Here is an 18005-nt window from a genome sequence, read left to right as displayed (position 1 = left end):
TCTTTTAATACAGTCTATGATTACTCCCCTGTTTTGCTGTTGTTCGTTTGAATAATCTTTGTTTTTGTTTAATTTGAGAAATGATCTCTGGCAGTCCCAAATTAACCAAGAATACATCTTCCCACTTGCCCTCAGCTGTATTTCAAATTCAGATCACTTCAGATTTATTTAGCGAAACTTTGATATCTGTGCGACATTCATCACCTTTAACACTGCGCAGGCACATTTAATTTTCTTTTCGGAGCTCAAAGCAGTATGATAAAAGAAGCAGAGCCACTGTCTGTTACAGTCTGAGCACATTTTTATGCACTGAAAAGGCGAGCAGAATTCAATAACGCTGTGTGTCCCTTATACAAGACGACACTCAGAGGTATTATAATTCAAATTCTTGTGGCTACACTGAACATGTAACGTATGCAAGTTCATGCAGCAGCCACACGCTTCCACTATAATCAATATAGCTGGCAAATCAGCTGCGTAAATGTGTAAATGCTATGGAGAGCCACTCTGCAAACAGAAAAAAGACCAGCCTCCTCTTTTTTTTCCTTGTTCTTTTGCAGAGTGTTGGATCATAAAGTGTTCATATATATGAATGCTTTTTATTTTGCCAGTACCAGCTGGCAGTTTCATAGTAACTTTATACCTTACGTCATCCACTGCAGTCTGTAGTCTTACCCATGTCGCACAAACTTAGTGAAAAATGTGAAGTTTCAGAGCGCTGTGCAGACACGACACAATCCCGAAACAAAACTCCCCGTCTGGTTTCACCTCTGCCTCACACAGCACTGCAGGAGCTAAAAGATAAGCTTGTGTTTACCGTAGCCTGAGCATTATCCATGTAATGAGATGATGTATGTGACAAAAGGAGGACCATATGTTTACAGCAGTTTTAAAATGCCATGAACAATCATGCTGTTAAAAAACATCAAGCAAGTGCCGTCATTCCTCACAACAGCAAAGCTTTGAGAAAAAACTGGAAGATCATTCAGATGATCTGTTGTACTATTCAAGCCTAAAGGTTGAAGTGTCTCCAGACAATTGATCCAAAACATTTCTCACCGGTCTAACCTTTTTATCTACATCTTCTCCTTTGTGGGGCCTTGCGTGCTTGATTCCCTGAAATCTCTGTGGAGAGATGGGATGCAAATATTCAGGAAGATGACTTGTAGCAGAATACTGAAGATCTTTTAACAAGATTCTTTGCCTTATATGGGATAACCTGAAAACCTTTGAAACTATGCATATTTATTTTCCCACATCGACACATCGAGCATTGCTGAAAGCAGCATAAAAATGCAGAACTGTGCAAAAGTCTTGACCCGTCCGTTTTTTTTTTAAAGTGGTCTTGAACAATGGTTCTCTGGGCTCTCTGAAGATCTTTCAAAGTTTTTATTCAGACTAAAAAGAAAAAACAAACCTCATTTCAGATCAGTCCTAGCACCTGACCGTCTTTACAGGAATTCTTTCTTTAAGAGCCTGATCATTCAGGGATGAAAACACCTAACTCAAGAGATGGACCAGTGCTGGATCTGTGCATTTCAGACAACTTAGCAATGAGCCATTTTAAAACTATATCTTTAGGCACTTTAGTTAAAGCTATGAGAAATGCCAAAGATAACACAGTTTGACAGTCATAAAATAATATTTGTGCTCCAACAAGAGCCATTAGTCAAAAACTTGGCATATCCCAGCATGGTGTGCAGTGTATCCTTTAAAAATGTCTGGAAACGGGTCAAGTGCAGGACAAAAGAAGAAATGGCAGGCCTGTCTACAGCGGATGAACAGTGTCTGAAAGTTTTGTCCTTAAGAAATGGGAGGGAAGAAAATCCAACAAAGACCAGACACAGGACCTGCGAGATGTATCTGGACCTTCAGCTGATCCATTTACTATTCACTGAACCCTCGAAATGGTCTCAGTGGAAAGATGGCTGTCAAGAAGCCATACTTAAGGAAGAGAAAGAGAGAGACAAGACTGAAGTATGAAAATTACACAAGAACTGGACTGTAAAAAATATGGTTCAAATCATCGCCAGGATCAGAGGAGGCGACAGAAAGAAATGAGAGGTGGCTCGAGATTTTTCACATAAAAAAAACTCTGCCAGACAATGTTGAATTACACATATAATTTCTAAGACAAGAACTTAATTTAAAAGCATACTCCATAAAACTGTACTCTCACTAAACTCGAAGATTCACTTGGGAGAAACAAAAATATACGGTCAACATCAAAGCAGCAGAGGCCAAGATATCCTGTCTTTTAATTCCCAGTATGAGTCATGTTCCAAAAACACATTGCGACTCCACAGCCCAGTTGGTAACGCAGCCTTTTCATTAAAATTTTGTTATCTCAAAGTCCAAGCTGAATTAATCCGGGTAATCCTGACATCATCAGGGTCCCCCCCTTCCACGGCTCCCTGCGTGTTTCACAGCACTTTAAGCATCCGTTTTCACATATCAGCGTTTAATACACTTCAGTGATGCAATAAATTCCGACTGTAGTTGGAGAACTTTGTAGCAGAAGTCATTCAGCGTGGTGCTACGTGGAAGCCACCCACATCTCCTGATTAGTGTATTTCCTGTGTATGTAGTGAAGTCAGTCATTTTCAACAAGTCTGCCTTGAAGGCAGTTTTATCTATATACGCGCGCGCACACACACCGCAGAACGACCAGATTGGATTTACTATATCAGTCTCCAGTGAAACATGAATTTGTTGTAATTGTGATGACAAGTGAACTGCTCGTGCTAGATTAGTGTTTGTTGTTATGTCGTTGGAGCATTCCTCCGGAGTGCCTTACTAATGAATTCTGCTGAAATCTTACCCCCTCAAGCTTCCTCCACCCTCACAAAACGCACATGCATACACACACACTTGAGCATCCTTGTTCTAATAACAGAGCTCTCTGTCTGCACAAAGCAACCCCCCCCGCCCCCCACCCACTAGCACAGTGGTTTCCATGTTATTGAATTTTTGTTTCCCAGAAATGAAAAGAAACCCCTCTCCTTTGCTGAGCCGAGAATATATTAAATGACAGAGTGTCTGCATACAGAAGCGACGTTTTACTCTACCCTCGTGGATGCATGATTGATGTGGCCTCTCCTCTGATCTCTGTCTGTGCAGGAGGCTCTGCTGGGCATCCGGCGTTACTGTTGCCGGGCGAAGTCCCCGGAGAGTCCTCGGTATGCCCGTACTGCATCTACTACAACCAACTTAGTGACGGCGAAAATGTTAACGAGCAGCCTGAAGAGCAGCGCCACGGCCACTCGTGTCACAGTAACAGCCCGTGTCACTGTAGCAGCTCGTGCCTCAGTGACGCGCAGCTGTCTGAGCCAAAGAAGAGGCTGTGGGAGTGCGGCTGGGCGAGGCTCAGAACTAAACTGGAACTTATTGTTGGCAGCAGATACTTCAGCAGAGGAATCATGATTGCCATCCTTATTAATACTCTGTCGATGGGCATAGAGTACCACGAGCAGGTAAGTGTGCGCACGTGTGTGGGGTGCGCGCCTCTCGCAGATTGGCTGCGACTACAATTTGATTGAAAATTGATGCGCTAATCACCGTGTGCGGTGGAGTCAATAAACTTACCCTCCAATCAACACTTACAGCAGCGAGCATATGGGATCGCGGAGAGAGTGTGCGCATGTGTGTGTGTGAGAGACTGTGTGTGGGTGTGTGCAGGCATGTATCAGGAGATGGAGAAACTCATAAGACCTGAAGTGTTAATTAAAGCGTGACCCTGGGACAGGACGGGGGTGGGGCGGGGAGGGGGGCGGGGGCAGAGCGAGGAGAAGCGAGTGGATGAGTGAGGTGGAGAGGGAGGACAGATCTGACATTGTGATTGGCTGAAAGGCAGCGGGAGATTGTGTTTGGCCTATTTCCTGAACAATATGACAAATCTGGATGGCTTTAACTTCTCCGATAGCTAAAATTTAAGGATGAGAGCTGCCCTATTTTACCTATTTTTATCCCTTTTGGCCCAAAATCAACAAAGAAGCAATGCGAATGAATATAATAAGTGAATGCATCCATCTTTTATCATCCAAAACTGTGACATACGCAAATAGCTTTACAGTTTCTTTTTGCCAGTGTTTCCTAATTTCAATCAGGATGACCAGTGCTGTTTATTCTGAAAAACCCTCTGAGAGCAGCTGTGTGTCATGCAGATGGCGCTGAGCATGCTCAGAGAAGCAGTTTCTCATGTGCACTCATTTGTTGGTTTAAGGAGCAGAGCAAAAGAAAAAAAAAACGGGGTCTATGTTCTCTGTAATTTCAAGAAATGTCACCAGCTTCAATGATTTATTTCTTTCATGTACTTTTACTGTCGTAGTTATTGTACGACAGCAGCTCTGTGGCTCAGAGGTATAAACTATGTTAGACTTTATGCAGACTACTTGTTATTATGATTTGTGAATAATATTAACTCTTGTGCTTTGTTGACGTTGGCTTGACTTCGTCTTTGTTTGGGTCCCACAAACCCAGCTGCTGGGCAGAAAATATAAGATGTCAAATCCAGAGCGTTTGCTGTTAGCATGTTTTCCTGATCTTGTTAAAACCCAGCAATAATCCTGTTTAGTCTAATCTAACACAGTATGTAATACAGGATTATCTGTATGCACCGTACTGTGTAAAAGTCTTGAGCCACCTATCATTTGTTTATATTTTCCTTCCAAGGAGGAAGACTTTATTGAAAGTTTTAAAGAGGTCTTGAGCAACACTTGTTCAAGCTTTCTGAAGGTCTGTCAAAATCTTTCAAAGATCCACTTCACACTGACCTCTGAATCATTCAAGCATACAAAAAGGCATCTAACTGAAGTGATAAACCAGTGGTGTGTGTACACGTAACAGTCAAATGAAAAAATAGCAACCTAAAACAGATGAAAATCAAGCAAAAACCCAACACAGGACTTGAAAGTTACATCTGGAACTTCAGTTGATCCATTCAGTTGATAGCAGGACCAGCGGGCATGTGGTGGGGAGGTTAACTGGACAACTCGGCGGCCAGTCGGTTAGACAGAACAACAGATCTTTATTTGGCGTTAACAGAACAAGACCATACAAGTCAAGTCTCCATGGCTTTACCCTGTTCCTACATACATGTGCTGGGGTTAGTTAATTGCCTGCGCCAGCCTGTTACAATGGTAAGGTCTTTCTGAACAGATGCACGGAGAGCAGCATGGACTCACGGAGACTGTCCAGCTTCTACACTAATAGGACAACATCCCACTAGCGTTGCTATACCACAATAAAAGGGTGTTAGACGGTGTGGGATCAGCTTGACAGAAAACAGAAAAAAAAGGAGAAACATCCAAAGACGGGCTTTGAATGTCCTTCAAGAAGCCCCCGAGAACTTTTCCTGAAGACAACTTAAAGAAATTAGACAAAAGCTTGTCAGAGAGTTCAGGCTGTGGTGAAGAATAAAGGTGGTCATGAACGACAAACTCTGTTTTTGCCCATTTTACACGTTTTAATAAACTGCTGCACCTGTTTCCCATTTTCCTGGCAAAATATAAAGACGCAAAGGTGGGCCCAAGACTTTTGCACAGTACTGTGTGATATATTGGAAAAGACGCCTCATCAAGTGTGTGCGGGGCCTGGTTGAGTGTGCAGGTGAGGAAGTCCTACGTGGCATCATTTTAAAGATGGTGAACATGATTAGAGTGCTTATGAAGTGGAAATTTTGGACTTTTGAAATCATTTATGCAAACAAATTACCACCAGATATTTATCTGTGAAAACGATTAGCACACATGGTATAAGTATGCCTTCAAAAAGCTTTCAAAATACTGTTTTGAAATTATTTTGCATGGTTGTGGACGAGTTTTTGTCATGGCCTTGTTGAACTTTTTGACCACTCTTCCAAGCAAACTGTTTGACGGCTTATTGCTCGTTCTGCCTGTTTCATAACATTTTAACGGGGTTCAAATCTCTTACGACAATTATCCTCATAAAAGGTCCCCTTCAGTTTTCCGACAGATGCCTCGCATTATCTTCAAGCACTCTTTGATGTGATGGAGAGAATTTGGCGTTGATTTAATTACTACAGGCTGCCCAGTCAGCAAAGGCAGCAAAGTGACCCCGAGCACTAATATTTCCACCGCTACGCTTCTCCTGAAAAGATGTCTTTGGTCTGCACCAAATGTCTCTTCTGTTACTGTAGCCAGTCGTCTCTGTATTTGTCTGTCCGGAGCACATTTAGTCCAAAAGGGCGGGTTTTGCCTTTATGTTCACCAGCTCAAATTTAGGCGACTGCACTCCTAAGAACATGCACTTTCATACCAACTTACCTGCAAATTCTTTGCAGCCAAATGACTGCTCTTTACAAAGGAGTGTTAGGGACACATTGAGAAAAAATATTATTGATCATTTTGGAGATTAAAGCCCTCTGCATAAAGCTTTGTGTACATGAGAACGTGAAATCGTACTGCAGAATCAGTTTTAGTTACAAGGAAATGATTTCTGTTTTATCACATAAACACAGTGAGGTGATGCGTATAAGGAATGTGAAGCTGTATCTGGCCAGAAGGAAAAAACCCCCACACAATATTGACCAGATGAAATAGCTGGCAGTGGACAGATGCAAGGTTGTCGACAGTTACAACCTCATGCAGTAAAGAGGATGTTGTATCACGAGACACGACAAGACAGCTGTTTAAGTTGTTTCACTGACTCATCTGCACGAGGCTTTTGTAGAGCCTCGGCAGCTATTGTGAAATGTGATCTCCACATTTTGGGTTTAATCTTAATTTAATAGTAAAATATCAACTACACTTTATTTGGCGATGATGTCATGAAGAAATTATGGTTAGTTTACTATGGCAACATTTGGACACTAACAGATTACACGCTCATTGTAATTACAGCTCAGCCTTGTAGCTCATCACATGAAGTACATCCTTGACTGTGTATAAGACACGAGCGTGATTAATAACTCCTGAATCATGATGGCTGAAATACCTCAGTTGCACTAATTAATGTTTTGTTCTTGTGTCCAGGCATGCAAGAGATATTGTTATATCATGTACTTACCAGATAGTGAATTATCTCACGCTATGATAATACAAACGCCCTTATAGTATTCTGTATAAAACTCCTTGCAGACTCGCTTGGATACCCGGACGATTTTCTGAAGGCTTTGGGGAGCTTTCTCGATCTTGGCATGATGACAGCACTTTAATAGCAAAGACAGCAGCAGACCCTCGATATCAGACAGACAGGTTGAGACAGGCTCCATCTGTGATTCCCTAATCATTGGCAACACAGATTTTAGTGTCATGCTTTTGAAGGGTTGACAAATGTAGGACTCTACTTATTTTATTTAACTTTTTCTTAATGACAGCTACCACTAAGGTAACGCCTAACATAGCCTAACCTAAAAACATCAGAAATTAGTACATTAAATGGACAAACGTGTTGGGCCACACCTCTTAATCACTTAATCTTAGTCAGTTGACACAGGTGTATAAAATCAAACACGTGGCTGCGCTGCACAAACATTTGTGAAAGAATGGATCGTTCTAAAGCGCTCATCGAGTTTGAGTGCGCCTAAAAATTAACTGCTCACCCCTGATATGTGTAGATGACCAAGTACTTTTGTTGTTTATGATGTGGGTTTTTGTCCCCCAGAAGAACAAATGCTGCATATTACGATATTACAGGGTTACAGATAATTTTATGAAGTTCTTCATTATAAAATAAATAATTATATTGGAACCCAGTGAGCATCTTTAAGACCGATATTTGCTGATTTAAGAGTCTGATAATTCTGGCAGAGGGTTCTTCCTGTTAAAAGGGAGTTTTTCTTTACCACTGTCGCCAAGTGCTTGCTCATATTAGTTTCCTCTGTATAATTGTAGTCTTTACCTTACAATATAAATCCTTTGAGGCAGCTGTTGTTGTGATCTGATGCTATAATAATACAATAAATTTGAACTGAACTCAAATAAAAAAAAATCAACATATCAGCCAGTATTATTTTTTTCAGACGCACAAACCATGAACAGATTTCTCTAACAATTTTTACGTGTAATCATCATTTATGGGTCCCTACTTAGATAATATGACAAAGCAGTTTAAAGCACAGTCGTGTTTTGTTGTGCTGTTTGGCTCACACATATGGTGTGACGCTAACGCAGCAGCCTGCACGTCCTCCTTCTGCTCTCCCTGCTTTCATGTCATCTCTCTCAACTGTTACGATAAAAGTGGAAAACAGGGACAGGCCTAACAGGGAATTTCCCCTCTGGTAGATAAACGATGAAATATTAACGTTTGTCACGTGGTTGAAGCGTGTTTCTCCTGTCGCTTCACTATAAATTCAGATACTGATAGACTGGCACATAGCTAGCAAGTTTAGAGGTTACTAGACTTTATTGGGTTAACTTTTTAATTCTGTTAAAAGAGGATCAAATGTTTGATTGTCCAAATGTGCAAAAAAAATGCATGTTTTTACATAACAGTGGGCCTTTATGGCAAATTGATCAGTAGAAAAATGTCCTGAAACAACTAAGTAACCAGCTATGTCCTTAAAAACAGGCTCTGAAACATTTTTTTTTGTGGATTTTTTGGAATGAGGATACAAATTTAAGCTTTTTTTTGTCATAAACCTAAAAAAATATCTGCAAAAAAGAACAGCAACAAAATCTGACCAGCTTTAATCCATGTAAACCCAAACTGAAGCCTTCACCAACATCTTGGAGATTCCTAACATGTTGAGTGCACTGAGCTCCGCGCTGTCTGTCTCTGTTTATTTGTTCATTTTTCTCTGTGCCCGTCCATCTCTGTACATCAATCTCTCCCTGTTTTCTCTCCACAAACACTGCACCTCTTCAGCCGCAGGAGCTGACAGATATTTTGGAGATCAGTAACATGGTGTTCACTAGTCTCTTCAGTCTCGAGATGCTGCTGAAGCTCCTGGCTCTCGGGCTCTTCGGCTACATCAAGAACCCTTACAACGGCTTTGACAGCGTCATTGTCATCATCAGGTGGGGGGAACTCTCTGTCTGTGTGTTTACCCCAAAAAGGGAATTCTTGTCATTAGTTATTCCTCCTGTTCTCACGTCTCGGGCTCTGCAGCTAAATCTCCTGAACTGCCAGCGATGCCGGTGCTGGCAGCTGAGCCAAGCGGTTGCACTCATAGTCCAGAGGGCCTGTATTCACTCCATTATGTAGTACTACAAGCTAAATTATGTATCCACGTTTGAAGGCCTTGCTTGTTTGCCGTGCCAGTTCACGCTGCGCTGGCTTTCTTTATTGGCTGGTGAACTGTAAACAACACTGGCCCGACTTCGTTTTTTCGTTTGCCACACGTCACATCAAAAAGACTTGAGCGCTCTCTCCCTTCTGAAAAGATTCGGGAAGTTTTTCTTTCTTTCTTTTTGTTTTTGTCTTCCTGGGTGACGCTAATGCTGACAAAGGGTAACAGCTGATTCCTTAATCGCTTCAATGGAAATGCATCTCTGTGCTTTTAACCTGTGTGTGTGTTTCAGCGTGTGGGAGATCGTGGGTGAGGCCGAGGGAGGCTTGTCGGTGCTGCGCACCTTCCGCCTGCTGAGAGTTTTGAAGCTGGTCCGGTTCCTTCCTGCACTCAGGAGGCAGCTGGTGGTGCTGATGAAGACCATGGACAACGTGGCCACATTTTGCATGCTGCTGATGCTTTTTATATTCATATTCAGGTATATATTCATGAGTTACAGTGATGATTAAGCGTTTTCTCTGCTTTAATTATACTGTTATTACATTTCAAATGGCTACTGCTGGGATTCTCCTTCCTCTGTTATAAACTGATCACCACATGTGTCATCGGCTTTCATGTAGATACAGCTGTGCACGCAGGCAGTATTACCGCATCTTGTTGTTGCACATATTAAATTACTGCTTGATAAAAACATTACCTTACTGTTGTGTGTGTGTGTGTGTGTGTGTGTGTGTGTGTGTGTATTGCAGTATCTTGGGGATGCATCTGTTCGGCTGTAAATTTGGTTTGCGACAAGACAGCGGAGACACTTTACCAGACAGAAAAAACTTTGACTCCCTGCTCTGGGCGACTGTCACTGTCTTTCAGGTTAGACAAACATCCTCACATGCACCCTCGCTCAGGGACACACACGCGCAGAGCACACGAAGACACCGACGGTATTTGATTTGGAGGAATTTCCCCATCAATTACGCGCCACTTTTAGGAGTGAGATTCAAACAACAGCTGCTGCAGTCACGAGCGCTCGCCCGTGATTTCATTTGCTCCGATTTGGGAGCGCGCGCGCTCGGTTTTTCAGAAAAGTATAAAAAAACTGTCCCAGTGGGCAGGTAAGATGTTCCTCACGAGCAGAGGAGGAAGAGCAATAATGAAGCACTCACTCGGCGGGAGTTCATTTAACACTGATGAGCGTCATTACTGTTCAACTGACGACAAGATAATAAAGGAAGAAACTCACATTATCTATTCTTGGAACACCTGCTAGCAACGTAGCGCGTCGCCTTTTGGCTCCTTGTGTGTTTGACGGCCTGTTTTTCTAACCCCCTGACGTCTCTCCGCATCTTATCTAATCTGCAGATCCTCACCCAGGAGGACTGGAACGCGGTGCTCTATAACGGGATGGCCTCCACAACGCCGTTGGCTGCCCTCTATTTTGTCGCCCTCATGACCTTTGGCAACTACGTCCTCTTCAACTTGCTCGTCGCCATTTTGGTCGAGGGCTTTCAAGCTGAAGTAAGGGCAAAGATGCCTTTTCATTTGAGCTACTTAGACAACGAGGCAGAGCGAATGAGACTAATTGAGCTCTGTTGTGTTGATGATACCAAAGCTGCCTACAAGAGAATAATCTCCTCCATCCTGCCTGTGTGGTTTCTCCTTTCTCTCTCTCTCGCTCGCTGTCTCTTTATCATCACACTTTTCCTCTGTTGCTTTTTGCCTATCCTCCGTTCTCTCTTCCTCCATCTTTCTCTCTCACTGCAACACACACACATACACACACAAAATACTCTCCAGGGTAGGGATGTGTTTGATATCGCCTGCCATTCACAGCTGGTGAGCTTTTGTTGTTTAGTTTTCATCTTTTATCTCCGGCATCAGAGAGCGCTTGCTCTTTCTCTCACTATTGCGTGCGCGCACACACACACACACACACACACACACACACACACACACACACAGATACCCTTTGCCAAAGCCGCCTGCCTCCATCTTTCTGGCGTGAATTTTAATTAAATTCAGTAAAGCTTTATTGGCGTGACTACAGGAGATCGCTGCCAAAGCCATCCACATAACTCAACTAGAGAACGCTGGAGATTCCCTCCGCCCATCTGCCTAGTTTTCCTCTTAGTCTTTCCCGCTCGACCGAGATGTGCTTTTCACTTTTACAACACTGAGGAAGGGAAGGTGGTGATGGTGATGATTATGATGACTCTGGTGTATATTTGCGTCTGTCTGTGTTTTCAGGGAGATGCTAACAGATCTGAGGCCGATGATGAGAGACACTCGATGTGTTACGAGGACGAGGAGAAACTCAGAGAGCTGTACGCTGCAGGTACAAACTCGCAGATCAGCCGGGCATGGAAGTGGAAGTTCACATGGAGTCGCCTTAAAATAGCCTTTTGGTGTATTCTGACCTGAATTCTTGGAGGTTCTTTCATCCTGTGAACATTTTAAAGGCTTTCCATAATTCTGCAAAATATTCTCTTGTTTTTAATCCCAGAAAGATTGAAAGATCTTTATCTGGATGCAGCGTTTTCAGTGGGAGAAAAGTTTAATCTCTCGTTCAACTGACGTCTTCAGTCTCGGCTGACTGCAGGTTTCCCCGACCTTATAAACAGCTGCGTAACGACTGAAACTCATGCCACCGACTAACAAAAAAGCCACAAGCTCAGTTTGTCTGATTTGGTTCAGTCAGCCGGCCGTTGGTTTATAATGGTGGGAAAGCTGCAGATGATGTCACCTTAATGAGAACACTGAGTCCAGATGAACAGAATCAACTTTCGGGGATTTCCTTACCTGGATTATTGAAGCAGGCATCAAGACATTACTCTTACTTTCACTCTGAGGGCTCATTAAAAGGGCAAAACCGCATAAACCTCACTGACATTACACATAGGCCATTATTTACTCACTCTGATGCTGTCTTTTTTTTAATATTAATTCAAAAATTCAACCTACATTACCTCAAATTAGGCGTAAGATGAATCTGAAGGAGGTTTGGGCTTTTTAAGTAGAGGCTAATTTTGTTTAAATTGCATTTGTGAGCTTCTTGAGGGCAGCTCATCTGTATTTGCTCAAGAACAACACGGGAGTGAAAAATGGACACGAAACACATTGCGAACATTTAGTAACACAAATGTGCACTATCTAGATTTTTTTTAAAATAATGCAGCACATTTTTACAGCTAATCCAATTATTACAGACTCCACGTTTAGAATATTTATGTGTGTCAACGTTTATATTGAACTTGCTTTACTCTTTACTCTCAGGGACAAATACTGATAACCTGTTTTATTTATGAATGTGTTTTTCTTCTCGTTGTCCTCTTTGACAGTGAGTAATAAACAATATTAGTACCCAATTTTTAAACGTTTTTATCTTGATTCTCTAAATCATAAACTTTAAGTTGCGGATTATCAAATTCCCTGATGAAAAATTACTGACTGAAGTCTTAAACGTCTTCTTTCTAATGTCGAGCAGGAGCAGCGAAGTCAAATTTCACTGATATCTACTGATATCTAAAAAAATGCCCGTATTGCTCAGCTGAGACTTTCCACATGGGTTTATGGGCCCACTCAGTAGTTTCTAAAGTCTTATTTAGTCACTAATTGTTGTCATAATCAAAGTAAAACACACACAAAAGGAGGATTTAATTTAGGTTGGTCTGATTTTGCCAGACCATGTGATCCAGAAGTCAGTTGCACAACTTTTAGTGCAGTCAGTTTGTCAGCTCCACAACTCATGCATAAGATCCACCTTAAAAACCTGAACATCCACAGAGCTTTACCAGCCAGTGATCGTGACATATACAGCCTATATGCAGCGGATACAGCCATGGTCAGTGCAGCCCTGATCCAAACGAAACCATGAAAATATTGCAAATCCCAAAATATAATAAATGAGAATCATTCTTTGACATCAAATATTCTGTGTGTGTGTGTGTGTGTGTGTGCAGAGCTGAAGATTCAGGCCATGATGCTGAGTCCCAATGGTCTCCTGAACCCAAAAGCCTCCATGCCTCCCCCTCCTCCTCCACCGCTGCCAGTCATCACGCACACTGCAGCTACGCCCACCATAAACTCCAACCAGTCACGCCGGGCCAGTGGTGCATCCATGGAAAACAGCCTTGAGCAAAGGTCACCGGTGAGCCTTGGGCACATGCTTTTATGTGGAGATATATATGTTTATATAAAACCACGTTAAATATTTATTATAAATGTGAGTTAGAGAAACAGTTAATCAAAAGATGTTTGTTATGCAAAGGATATAAATCAAAGCTGAGCTGAAGCAATTTCTAAATGTTGAAGTCATAGAATGATAACACAGAGCTTCATTAAAGCTACCTTGCAGAGGTTCAGTTGTTTACTTTGTTTCCCAACAAACCCATTATGTGTCTTCTCAAGACACGACAAATTACTTGAGTGCATTTCTATCCTCATAAAACATTCACAAAGCCAAATATTTCAGCATTGTTTGGGCTGGCAGTCTTTTTGTTAGCAGGCCTTCTGCTGGCACTTTAGTATCACCAACTGTTGACGGGTTGAGTCATGTAGCCCTCCTTCTATGCACGGCTAAGCTTAATGCTTGAGCTCAACGTCAGGTTCGTTTCACGTTGCTTTTAGGAGATTTGATGCTAACGACTCAGAAGATGTTTCAGACTGAAGTGAGGTGGCTGAAAATTTTAGCTTATCTTGATTAAAACATGTCCTCCAAGGGTGGATTCAGACTGGTCACGGTTGCCTTGCATTGTGCCGGAGCTTGATCGCTCCCCAGCTGGTCTGCCCTTAATGAGCCAGGTCCACTTCAGTCTGTCCCGACTCCTTTCTCGTGCTCTCTCCCGTTTTTCAGACACGCACTCTTAAAAAGCGTTCTTGCAGAGCACAAGGGGTTCATGATTTTATGCAGTTTGTGGCTTAACTGGGCCAGTTCTTATGCCCTGTAGATTTGTTATTAAAGCAGGGATTTTGACAGAGGCAGCTGCTATTGAGCAAGTGGCGCAGTTCTGTGCTTGGATGGTCATCACATTACATGCGTACCATCACTGAATTCAACTGAAGCTCAGCTGTGACCACCTATTCGAGCCAGACAGGGCACAGTTCACTTAACTGCGAATGGCGCGCACTAGTAATCGCACTAGTGAAATGAGCTGGACTTTGGGGTCAGATGTGCTGGGGAACAGATGGCCTACGGTGAACACACCCTTAGTTAAAAAATGCAGGAGGAGAGCAGCAGCATGACCAGAAATAGAACAAAGCAGGCAACGTCAGTGGTGACAGATATGACAATGGTTATGTGAGACACGGATGGAAAGGACAAATTGGTCTGGAGGCGGGTTTCAAAGTGGCTTGCAGATACAGCAGTAACTGTGGACAGGCTAAAGGACAGGTTGTAAAGAAAAGTGTATTGATGGACCATTGAGCGAATTCAGTTCAATTGAGTTCAGTTTTATTTACAACCTTAAAACCACTATTAGCAAGAACATGGCAATAGTCGCAAAGAAAAACTCCCCCAGCATTCTGCAGCATAACTGAGGGTTTGTTCAGGGTTAGCTGATCCAACCCTAACTATATGCTTTATTAAAAAGCAAAGTTTTAAGCTGAATCTTAAAAGTAGAGGGGGTGTCCTTCTCCCGAATCTAAACTGGGAGCTGGTTCCATTGAAGAGGGGCCTGAAGGCTGAAGGCTCTGCCTCCCATTCTACGTGTATATATCCTAGGAACCACAAGTAAACCAGCAGTCTGAAAGTGAAGTACTCTATTGGGGTGACATGGTACTATAAAGTCTTTAAGATAAGATAAGGCTAGGTTATTCAAGTCCTTGTATGTTCCACTGGCAAATGGTTACAGGTGGTTGCTCGCTGTGGCTAGCTTCTGCACTGAAACCTCTTAAAATGTTATCAGATATCATCCTGTTGATTTACCCTGTTTCTCAGTAAGTTTAATAACTGTGCTGGGCCAAACAGACTTATCATTAGCGCAAATCCTGGTCATTTCCATGTAGAGGTTGATAAGGAGCACAAGATACAAACAAAATAGGAGCCCACTCATGAAAACATCACCCCGCTGCACTGCTAATGGCCAAAAACTCTACAGGGCAGCTTTAATCTGTGAAGAATGAAATCCTTATTTGCACTTGAAAGATAAGGCAGAAATCCAACAAGGCACTGGTTTTGTTCTAAGTTGTCTTCACAGTCCCTGTGGGACAGCGGGCCAGAGAGCCGTCGCTCCAGCTGGATCAGCATCGGCCGAGCCCCCAGCCTCCACAGGAAGAGCCAGTCTGGAGAAATGGAGTCCCTGCTGTCCGACACATACTCAAGCTCCAAAGCCAGCAGCAGGGAGCAGTCTCTGGACCAGTCAGAGTACCTGCAGGTGCCAATGCTCCTCTCCCCAGACTGTAACGGCACCACCTTCCACCTGCCAGACCACTGCTACGACGATGCTCCCCTGACATCGCATAACCACACCGATCAAGAGGAAGAGGAGATTGAAGAGGTTAATGCCTATTTGTTTCATGAATTTGTCTCAGCAAATAGAAAACCATATAATATATATGTAAATGTAGACTCGGGCAGTTTTAATTGGCGTGTGTTCCAATCAGAGGGAGCAGGCATTTTGATGGCGTCCCATTTCTGTTATTCCTAGATAAAACAAGTTCATAAAAGAGCTTGTTTTGGGCATGTTCAGAAGTTCAAAAGCTGCTGCTAATTATCCCGCAAAGGCATAAATTCCAACCTGGCTGACCTTAAGACACTTTTGTTTCTTAGAAAATTTTAATTAGCTGAATTTAAATTAGATCCGGGTGGAAGAATGACTCGGAATATTGTTTGAAAAAATAGCTGTGTTGGAATTTTTTGTGCATGCACACGAGGTCGCTGCAAAAAAAAAAAAAAAAAGAAAGAAAGAAAAAACCTTGGATAGAAATGAAAATGACTTCATTCTGCGGTATCATGGGTGTATAAGATGATGAGCAATACTGATTTTCTGATTTTTCTCCCACAAAACGCTACGTCCAGATGAACAGAATCAACTTTTGGAGCAATGCTGATTGTTGTAACGTAACGAGTGTACGCTGCGATGTCATTCGTCTGTTTGTGTGTTCATTCCAGAGTTTATGTAAGAGGCTGAAGAAGATACTGGAGCCATATGAGCCTCAGTGGTGCCTGGAGCATGAAGAATGGTCCCTCTATCTGTTCGCTCCACACAACCAGTAAAGATACACACAAACACACGTTTATGCACAGCCCCTGATATTCTCCAGGGTGGCCTAGGTGGCCTTAACTGCACGCATGTGTAAAAATTCACAGCTAAAGTGTGAAGGTGACAGCTGAAGCTTGGTTGTACAACTTGTACTTTTATCAATTAAACCTGGCAGAAATGGAAGTGATGCAGGTGATGTGTTGAATAGAAAATAAACACTGGGGTTGTTGCCGATCCTTTTCTCTTCTCACACCGTCTCTCTGCAGGTTCAGGTTGTGGTGTCAGAGGGTCATAGGTCACAAGATGTTTGATCACATCGTCCTGCTTTTCATCTTCCTTAATTGCATCACCATCGCCCTGGAGCGACCTGACATACAGCCACACAGCATGGTACCTCATACACACACACACACACACACACACACACACACACGGTTACTACACTTGTAAGGAGAAGTATTGACATAAGCACCATCATAACGACATTCCAGACCCTGACCTTTAACCTTTAACCCGGACTTAATGGATGTAATTTTACACTGAAACTCTGTTTCTTGTCTTCCTTAGTTGGTTTAACTGGATATTATTGATATAATTTCCATCTTCATTGTGCTTTTTATTTGATGATTTGACAGATTTGAACTCATTATGCATTAGTCTAAGTGCTTAGATTAAGTCTGAACGTAACAGCTACAATACTGTGCAAAAGTCTTGAGCCACCCCAAAAGTCTTTAGATTTTGCTTCATATGATCCAGACTTTCATTTTTAAAGTAGTCTTGAGCAATGACTGAACCACTGACCTAACTCAAGGGCTGAACCAGTGTTGTGTTTAGAGATAACAGACAACACAGCAAAGAAGCAACTTTGAATTTTATCTTTAAGCACTTTGTCATTAACAGCCTGTTGCTTCCATTACTTTAGTTGAACCTATAAAACTGCTAAAGATACCACAATTTGGCAGTTGTCGAAATATTATTTGTGCACCAGTAAGGAGATTCCCAAATAGTTATGAGCTAAAAGAATAGAAGTGGAAACACCATAAGATTTTGATCCATGCAATACCATCTGGAAAGCATCTGATTGGCAGTAGTTGGATTTTCCATTATCACAATGACCCCAAACACACTGCTAATGCAGTAAAAGCATACCTGGATAGAAAAACGCACAGCGAATTGGCCTCCCCAGAGCACGGACCTCGATATTATCCAAGCAGTGCGGGATCATCTTGACAGAAAAGGGAACAAAAGGCAGAAACATCCAAAGAAGAGTTTTAAGTGTCCTTTAAGAAGCCTGGAGAACTGTTCCTGAAGCCAAACTCTGTTTCAACTTATATACTGCGTTTCTATTTATGTTTGCACATGTTTCAATAAATCGCCACTTCTATTTCTCAGTTTCCTAGAAAAAGTGGCAGATCAGGACTTTCGCGCAGCACTGTAATCTAAACCTTAAACAGCTCAAGACATGACTCACGGCTCACAAATACAGAAGCAGCATACGTCTTTTGCATGACCACGCACACAAAGAGGGGCTGTTTACTACAAGAGCTCATGTGCTTGTAGCTGATGTAAGAGTCTCTATAACAACACGTGTTGTTCCCAGTATGCTTTTATTATGTTTCTAC

General features: G+C 42.4%; 1 protein-coding gene across 5 annotated transcripts in view; it reads left to right on the top strand.

Annotated features, from left to right (window-relative positions):
• Nucleotides 1-18005, top strand: part of LOC309708329 (voltage-dependent T-type calcium channel subunit alpha-1H-like) — a 74265-nt gene that overhangs the window by 37116 nt on the left and 19144 nt on the right. For all 5 annotated transcript variants that reach the window (XM_082536278.1, XM_082536277.1, XM_082536276.1 and 2 more), the window contains 10 exons: nt 3121-3473; nt 8827-8978; nt 9483-9668; nt 9940-10057; nt 10547-10702; nt 11432-11519; nt 13144-13331; nt 15367-15678; nt 16293-16393; nt 16650-16773. In XM_082536278.1, coding sequence (XP_082392404.1) covers nt 3121-3473; nt 8827-8978; nt 9483-9668; nt 9940-10057; nt 10547-10702; nt 11432-11519; nt 13144-13331; nt 15367-15678; nt 16293-16393; nt 16650-16773 — 1778 coding nt within the window. The remainder of the gene's footprint in view (nt 1-3120; nt 3474-8826; nt 8979-9482; nt 9669-9939; nt 10058-10546; nt 10703-11431; nt 11520-13143; nt 13332-15366; nt 15679-16292; nt 16394-16649; nt 16774-18005) is intronic.

The sequence above is a fragment of the Aulonocara stuartgranti genome (assembly GCF_965226115.1).
Source record: "Aulonocara stuartgranti genome assembly, chromosome: 6".
Classification (NCBI taxonomy): Eukaryota; Metazoa; Chordata; class Actinopteri; order Cichliformes; family Cichlidae; genus Aulonocara; species Aulonocara stuartgranti.
This window is presented reverse-complemented; position numbering and strand designations above follow the sequence as displayed.